Source organism: Trichechus manatus, unplaced genomic scaffold, assembly GCF_000243295.1.
Source record: "Trichechus manatus latirostris isolate Lorelei unplaced genomic scaffold, TriManLat1.0 scaffold00078, whole genome shotgun sequence".
Classification (NCBI taxonomy): Eukaryota; Metazoa; Chordata; class Mammalia; order Sirenia; family Trichechidae; genus Trichechus; species Trichechus manatus.
Window position 1 is genome coordinate 918,929 of NW_004444014.1, and position 9,049 is coordinate 927,977.

General features: G+C 45.9%; 1 protein-coding gene across 1 annotated transcript in view; it reads right to left on the reverse strand.

The window, feature by feature from the left end:
* Positions 1-792: 792 nt before the first annotated feature.
* Positions 793-9,049, reverse strand: part of ARK2C (arkadia (RNF111) C-terminal like ring finger ubiquitin ligase 2C) — a 110,489-nt gene continuing 102,232 nt past the window's right edge. Inside the window, exons 4-8 of the mRNA XM_004380884.2 lie at positions 6,267-6,396; positions 4,286-4,390; positions 3,880-3,975; positions 1,477-1,583; positions 793-1,002 (exon numbers count right to left, since the gene is read on the reverse strand). Of these exons, the coding sequence (XP_004380941.1) occupies positions 885-1,002; positions 1,477-1,583; positions 3,880-3,975; positions 4,286-4,390; positions 6,267-6,396 (556 nt within the window). The 3' untranslated portion in view covers positions 793-884. The remainder of the gene's footprint in view (positions 1,003-1,476; positions 1,584-3,879; positions 3,976-4,285; positions 4,391-6,266; positions 6,397-9,049) is intronic.

A 9,049-nucleotide genomic window follows, 5' to 3' on the forward strand; every position in this document is an offset into this window, starting at 1 on the left:
CCCCTTCACCTACTCCAACTCTACATTCCCAACCTCGGCTAAGTCCCTCAGAGGCCTGGATAAGACCTCCATCCACTCCTTTTCCAGACCTCTTTTTCCCCAAATGCCCCCTGCCACATTCCGTGCACTGTAAACATGAGAAAAACAAAAGCAAAGGTAGAAAAAAAACACATACACACAAAAAACGAAAACCCCCCCTCCCGCCTCCTAACCTGGGTGAAAAAAAAAATCATCCTTTTTCACCGTAAACAGGATTTGGCTTTTTTTTTTTCGCTTTTGATTTTTTTTTTCCTTTTCTCTCATAAAGACAGGGAGATTTGGGCTGTCGTTGATTGGTTCAGTCAGGCACCAAAACAAGGAACTCAATGAGAAATATTTGGTGCGAATTCGGTAATAGCGACATATCCACCACAGATGACTGGAGCACCACACACAACATTTGTCTTAAGCTAACATGCTCTGGCTGCCATCCACAGAAATAGCTAGAGACCCCTACATGGTTTCTACATGGTCGAGAGGTATATATACAATCCTTCAAAGGACAGGATTGAGGGGCCGGTCTATCAGCTAGAACTTTCAGGATCACATCAACACTCTCAGCAGCGTGGGCGCCCCCTTCCCACCCCTGCTCTGGGCACGGCCAGCTCCCTCCCTCCCGTGCAGCAAGGTGGATGGGGGCAGTCACCATTCTACATGGGTAGGTGCTTCCCCCACCCCCTGCTTTCCCTCAGACACTGATACCACCAACTCCTTTTTCCACAAAATGTGCTTGCAGGCTTTTCCTCTACATCAAATGGCTCAGAAGGCAAAGTTTGGCTGCAAGGGCTATGGCCGTGGGGGGACCTGGTGAAGGAAAATGGGGCGTTCACTGGCTAACTCCTCCCTCAGCTGTCGGCTCCCAGTTGTGTCTCAATGTCCACTCGGCAGATGGGGCATTTCTTGCTCATGGCGAGCCACTGGTCCACGCACAGTTGGTGAAAGAGATGCATACAGGGTAAGCGTCTGGAAGAGAGGAGGGAGGGTCAGAGGACTGATGGGGAAGAAGGGGGCTTCACCAGGAGCTGAGAGTGGGCAAAGGGTAGGCTACTGAGGGGACCAGGATACACACCCATGACCACTGGAGAATTGGCCAAAGAGGGCCTTAGGAGGCCTTGTGGCCAAGGTGGGAAAGCAACGCAGGAAGTGGCACTCAAAGCCCTCTTTCTCCATGGAGTCCTTTCTGATCAACCTGAAGCAAACCTTGACTTTGTCCCAGACCCATCCAAGGCAACATCACACTGTTCTCTTACACTTTGCATCCACCAATCATACCCATGGGCACCACACATCTAGAATACTCCACACCCCACCTTCATAGGGCAACCTACTGCACACTGGACACACTCACATGCACAAGCAAGCAAACTCCCCTCCCTACCCCCAGACACCAATACCCAAGAGACAAGGGAGAGGAAATCAAAGAGGTTGGCCTCCTACCTCACATCTTCTCCATCTTCGAGCATAGATAGACAAATTGTGCATTTCTCATCTGTGTCGGACTCCTCCCCCTCTTCCTTCTTGCCCTTGCCATCCTGGGGTCTTCGCTATGAGAAGCAGAGAGAGAAGTGGACTCACCTGGTGGCCATTGTCTTTCATACACAGGCTCTGTGCAGTCCCCTCTTTCTCTCGTGAGTCTACTTCCTTTTAAGCCCCTAAGTAAAACCCAGACTTCTGCCATCTTCCCTGCCCCTTCTCCCTGCCTTCTCCCCAAGTCCTACCCCTTGCTTCGCGATAGACAGGGTTAAAGTCAAGTGAGGAAGAGACAAGTACGCTTTATTTTTGCTGTCCCAGGCAATTTCTAGGGGCGTGGGATTTGGAAAGGAATTGGGCACCCAATGAAGCAATCCTTTGCAAAGCTATGGCTTGCGCATAAAGAGCTTCCCCCTTTCTGTTCCTCGCTTGCTGTCCACTCCTCCTTACATTGTTTCCATCCTGGATCCCTGCCTCCAGGCTTCTCTCTCCACTTTCAGGTCCAGCATGCTTCATTCATTCATTCATTCACCCTACATTCAACTAATGTTAATTCATTTATTTATTCATTACTAGATGAAAGCAATGGGCTCAAACATAGCAACAATTGTGAGGGTGATGCAGGACCATTTAGTTCTGTAATATATAAGGTTGCTTTGAGTCAAAGCTGAATCGATGTCACCTATCACAACAAAAGTAAGACGAAGGCAAAACGCCTCAGCCTGGCACTAACTTCTGTAATTTGTACCACGCTATTATGAACTGTCTTATATTGTTGGATTTCTCTTCCTATCCAGAAAGTTCCTCCAACGTAGGTATCATGTAGGCACGCTGTTTATACTTGCTGGTTTTAATTGTCCTGTTTTTTATTATGTGCTAATTATTTGAAAATAGTTAACCCCTGTGTAGAAAGTTCTAAGTTCTTAGATAGGGTGGACTGTGTCTTATATCACACTTGGCCAAGTACGATGCACATTATTGGTGCTTAATAAATAATCTGGGGAGGAAGGAATCTAATCAGTGAATGAAATCAGCCCATCTTTTGAGTTCCCATCTCCACAGAGTGCAGTGAAACGGTCTGCCGCTGATAATACCCATGGGAAGAAAACTGTCCATTCTGTGCCCTCTCCAGGGATGAGCCCACTTAAAGGTCATTTTTGCGAAGAGAAAAATCTGAAGCACCCAGAGAATGACCTTGGGGCTAGGCCCAGATGCCAGGTCTCCCAGTTCTGGTTCCGGGTCCTAAACTCTGGGGGATTCCTAATCTGATTTAGCCTGGGAAATCCTGTAACCTCACTGGAACATACGAGAACATCTATTCCTCCTGCTGTCAGCCTTGCTGTGCTCTATACACTCCACCGTGAACCATGCTAGGCTTCTGAAATAAGTTTCCACCTCTTAAGAATCAAAAACAAAACAAAACAAAACAAAACAGAATCACATCCACAAACCAAAAAAAAACCCAAACCCCTTGCTGTCGAGTCAATTCTGACTCATAGTGACCCTGTAGGACAGAGTAAAACTGCCCCATAGGGCTTCCAAGGAGCAGCTGGTAGATTCCAGCTGCCGACCTTTTGGCTTGCAGCCTAAGCTCTTAACCACGGTCCCATATAATTGTCCTGGCTTTTGAGTATGAGCAGAGTCATGACGATCTATCTGCTTTAAGAACCCAGCTGTATTTGCTTGAAGAAGTGGCCTTCTTTTAACTGGCCCTGCTAGACAAGATGAACGTCCAATAAATAAGATAGCATTAAGATTCAACTACTTGCCTATTTTCTATTGTGTTTTTTCCATGGTATATTTTTTTCATGATTGATGATTTTCTGTTTATAGTTAATAATTTTAGCTTAATAGTCTTACCTTGTTTTACTAAGTCTAATTTATATTTCTTTAAATTATTCTCCCTTTTCAAATCTTCTCCTCTTTCCTATTTGGGATTTCTAATCTTTTAGATCTTCCGGTTTTTAATCTTTTCTTTTCATTATCTGAAAGTTGGACTTCTCGTGATCTGAAATTGGACTTGGAATTATTTTCTGAGGCATATCCAGCTCCTTCAGATAGAAACATGTATTTGCCGGTACACACACATGTGTACACATACATCATATTCCCTCTCACAAGTCCGTAAGCATGCACACATACTCAGCCCTTCTTCTTTACTGATGGGAAGCCCCCCATCTCCCCTCCTGATTACCCTCTGGCAGAGGCAAGTGAGAAGACCCCCAAGAAGGCATCACAGCTTCAGAGCATCTAACCTGAGCAAAGGCTTCTAGGTTTTGGGCTGTGCCTCTGTGTCAGACAGCCAGGCCTGGGTCAGTTAGAAACCTCCCAAGCCCCTGACCGTGCAGGCTGGCCTGCTGGCCAACTCACCTTCTTGTACTTGTGGGGGAAGGTGAACCTCTCAATGGTGTTCTGCACAGCTCCCCGAGTCACGTTTCCCAACCTGTCCTCGAGCTGCAGCAGCTCCTGCAGAGAGACAAGTTTGGACATGTTGTGTATTCAGCACACGCAAGCGCACACATACGCACACCACAAGGAGGAAGATCCCTGAAAGGTCGAGCAGGAAGCATTCACTTAAGCCATCAGGAAGAACTCTTCTGACGCTGGAAAACTGCAACACCTCTACTCTCTCTCTCTCTTACTCCCATCCCTGGAGACTCTCCACCACCCACCCCCTACCTGCAGAGGGGAGGGAGAAGAGGTAATGACAGTATGGCATCTCCACCAACCGAGTTGGTGCCGGACTGGCAGGAGGATTCCTGGACAGAGGACGTACCTCGTAGCTCTCCCGCACGGCAGAGGTGTGTCTGCTGGGGTTCAGTCCCTGGAGAGCCAGGAAGTGGAGCTGAGGGTAAGGATAGTTGCGAATTTCATGAACAACCTGTTGGGAAGAAAATGTCTTGGATGGAGTGAGAAGTCAAGGCTGCTCGATGAGCCCAGGTAGCTGCTTCCTCCTCCCGGCCCCGCCAGCCTGCACACCCGAGAGCTGTGGGCAGAGGCACAGTCTTTTCCTCCTCTGTTCCCTCTCTCCTCATCAAGAGCCAAGCTGTGCCTGGACCAGCCCCAGGCACAATAAAATAACAACTGACCCTGACTGGGCGTTTACTTCATGGCAGGCACTGTTCTAAGCATTTCACATGACTGACTAATTTAATGATCTCACCTGATCTATAGTGTGGGGCAATTGTCGTTGTTAAGTGCCCTCTAGTCGACCCCGACTCATAGTGACCTTACGTATAGCAGAACAAAACCTTGCCCGGTCCTGCGCCATCCTCACAATAGTAGGTATATTTGAGCCCATTGTTGCAGCCACTGTATCAACCCATCTCTTTTTCGCTGACCCTCTACTTTTTCAAGCATGATGTCTTTCTCCAGCAATGGAGTACAGTTATTATACCCATTTTACTGGTGGGGTGAGACAGAGATAGATGAAGTAACTGACCCAAAGTTATACCATCAAATGGCAGAAGCAGGATTTTAAACCCAGGTAGTTGGGACTCAGAGTCCACGCCCCTAATCTGCCTCAGAATGCAGCCCAGAGGTTAAGAGCTTGAGCCAGAACTAGGGTAAGGGAAGTGAGGCACCTACCTTAGGCCCAAAATTTAAGGGGGCACCAGAAAGCTCAGTAATCAAGATAAATAGTATTTTAATGAAATGTTTCCAAAAAAAAAAGAAACAAGACTAATGAGAGAAAAAAAAAACCATGATACGGAAAATAACAAATTGTTAAATAAAGACAGGCTCTGACCCTACGCTTGCAATGGCCCTGCGTCACTCACCTCACCCTAACCTCCAGCTATGAGTCAGGGGGGTTTCCATGATAGCGCCTCAGCTTACTCACTGTGTGACCCTGGGCCAGTCATTTAACTCTATGTCTCAGTTTGCCAATCTGTAAAATAACGATAATACCTTTTCTTGTAGGTATTGAGAGATATTGGAACAGTGCCTGCTATGTAGTTAAGTGTTCAATAATGTTAGCCTCTTTTATTCTTAGGAGATGGTGCTTCATAGGGCACACCACAGAACATCAAAGGACTTCTGAGATTACTTGTCCAAGCCTTGTATTATACAAATAAGGAAACTGAGGGACTCCATGGTTAAATGAGACAGACAAGGGCTGGAGGGTAGAATTACGTTTTAGGGCAGCAACATTAAGCTGTTTGGAAATCAGAAGATTTTCAATCAAACACCCCTTTGCTGCTTTAGTGGGATATCTTCACTTTAATTCCATACAGCTTGCAACGCCAGGAACTCGAAGGCCCCCAAACACTCTGCAGTAATGAGAAGGTCTGCTCTCTGTGGAAGGCAGAACTGGATGTGCAGGCGGCCCCAGGAACCTCTGGGATCTCTCTGACCCTCACACCAGTGAGATGAGCGAGGCTGGCATCTTCATTCCCATTTCACAGAAAAGAAGGGCACTGACCCCAGAAATTAACTAAATGAGGCCCTAGAAGATACAGGGACACGCCTGCCCGGTCTTAGCCCTGAGCCTTTTCCCCACGAACCACAGCCTGCCATGCAAGCCGCCCCTCTCCACGCCTCTGATGTCTGACTCCTCCTCCTTTCAAGAGTACCAGCTTCTGGTCCATCAGGTTCCCTTTCTTTCCACCTCAAGCCAGAGTGGACAGGGGAGCTGGGAGGGGAGCGGAGCAGTTGGCCTGCCTGGGAGCCAGGACACAGGGGAGCCGCAGTCCTCGGCCCACCGTGGGCACCAGCAGCAGCAGGGAGTCACTTCCTGGCAGAGCCCGTTCACTCACCATCTGCGTGGAGGAGGAGTTTCTGGGAAAGTGGTGCATTCGAGGAGTCGCTAGGTAATGCTGATAGTGCTGAGGGATGGGCCGCACCTGGAACTGGGCAGGACTCAAGCCGGCATCCACGCTGAGATCCCTACAGGGACACAAGGCACAGTGAGCCCCAGGGCCATGAGAGTCAGCCACCAAGTCACAGAAGGGCCCTCCGACATCAAGTCCATCCAGTAGAATCAGAGTCACAAACTGCCAGCGCTACAAGGGACTTTAGATCACAGCCCTTCCCCTCTCCTTATACTAAGAAATCCGAGGTTGCGAAGGAAAGGGCTCAGCAAGGTCTGAAGGAGCTAGAGCTGTCTAAAAGAAAGCCACTGTCATTGAACTGACTCAGACTCAAGGCAACCTTATGTGTGTCAGAAAAGAACTGTGCTCCACAGGGGTTTCAATGGCTGATTTTTTTGGAAGTAGATTGCCAGGCCTTTCTTCTGAGGTGCCTCGGGGTGAAATCGAACCTCCAACCTTTAGGTTAGCAGCTGAGCACATTAATCATTTGCACCACCCAGGGACTCCATCTAGGCCCTATAAAACTTATTGAAACTAACAAATTTAGTCAGTCTGAGAGAAAGGCTGAAAGAAGATGCCAAATAGAAGAGTCCAGGGGAATAGAGCAAAGGAAAGACAAGGTCCAGATAAAAGTGGAGGAGGGGGCAGAGGCCATATTTTTCACTAAAGGAAAAAACAACCAAAGAGAGACCTTGACAGTTGTGAAGCTAGAAAAGCTCTCCCAGGCCACCCACCCCTCCGAAAATTATAGGAATACTCATTTCACTTACAAATATAAGTTAAATTTATACACACCTACGACATAGCCACAAATAAAAAATAAATAAATGCAATGGAAAGGAACCCAGGGCTGCTTAGAAAACGGCTAATCTCAGGTCTGAGGCAGAAAACGTACGTGTGAATTTGAAACATATTGTCATAACCAAAAGCAAGGATGCTATCTAAAGACCATCAAGGTCATATCAAAAGACTGAGGAACAATCCTGAAGAAGCTCCCATGGGCCAGAGTTGGTACAATTTGCATTTCAATGAGCGTAACTGCAAGATTGAAGCACATCCAATATGTTTAAATCCATGACAGGGAGATGATGCTAAAGAAAATTGGTCACCCTTTAAAGAACGCTAGGGAACCAACTCTTTACCTTGAACACTACTAAATAAAGGGAAAGAACCAAGAATTTATCCTGACTTTCCTCTATTAACTGTACTTCAGAGTAACCAAATAGTTGATGAGGGGAAATTTCTGTTTATAAAAATACTCCAGCTAACAAATGAATAGGGAAGATTGAATTATTTGTCACCATTTTGCATCCCCTAAAGAAATAAAGGATCTAGGCAAAAATCATCAACAGCTGCTAATACCACATAAAGGGAGACAAGCAGACATTAAGTGCTTTCCGGTGCAAGAATACAAAGCTACCTATAATGTATTTTTACCAAGAAGTAAAATTTGAACGTAAAGCTGATCGAGCCAATGTAAAGGAAGTATAGGAAACTGAGGCAGATCCAGATGATGGGAAACTCTGCAGGAAGTATAGCCTAGTTTCTTCAACAAATAAATTCAAACAAATAAATGAATAGTGGTGACGGTTGATGGATGTAAATAAAGTCTCTGTATTGTACATGCAAACTGTTGATATGGCAAATGTTTTGTTATGTATATACTTACCAGAGTAAAAATAAAATCTCAAAAAAACATATGGAGGAGAATTAAAAGAATTTCTGCTTCCGGCTATGATAGAGTAACAGGAATCAGATTTCCTTTTCTACTGGAAACCACAAGAAAACTAGACAAAATATATGACAAAACTCTTTTCAGACATTGGGCAACAGGCATGCAGAGCTGTGATCCCTGGGAAAAGGGAAACAAGCAAGGTGAGCCCTACAGCTTCCCTGGCTTTTTCTTGCAGATGTAGCCCAGACCATGGAGCAGGGAGGGGGACCCCTAGCAGGGCACAGTGGTCTTGATGAGTTGATGATTTACAGAATATGAGGTCTCTGAAATTTGCAGTTATGTTCATTGATACGCAAATTGCCCGAAAAGTTTTGGAGAGGAGGAAGCTACATAGAATGAGAGCTCCAGGAATCTGCAGAGGGATCCCCTTGAATCTTTGCTGAATATGAAGATGAGCATGCATGGGGTGAGATTCCAACAGATCAAGCAAAGAGCAACCAAGGAACAGCAAATGGATCCCAGAGCTTAGCAGGGCTGAGAAGCATTTGCGTTCTGAACAACCAGAGCAGAGAGACCCTGTTGATCACTCAGGACATTCAGCAAAGACCCAGGCAGAGCTTTTTCTTTTTTAAATTTATTTTTTTTATTGTACTTTAGGTGAAGGTTTACAGAACAAATATTTTCTCATTAAACAGTCAGTACACATATTGTTTTATGACGTTGGTTAACAACCCCATGACATGTCAACATGTCTCAGCCTTAGAGGACCTTTGTTCTTTTTTTTTTTTGGTGAAAATATACATGGCCAAAGTTACACCATTTCAAAATTTTCCACATGTACAATTCAGTGATGTCGATTACATTTTTCCAGTTGTGCTGCTATTCTTACTTTAGATGAAGTTTTACAGGACAAAATAGTTTCTCAATAAACAGTTAGTACACATATTGCCCTATGACAATGGTTAAGAAACCCACTACATGTCAACACCATCCTTAATCAACCTTGGGTTCCCTATCATCAGCTTTCCTGTCCCCTTCTGCCTTCTAGTCCTTG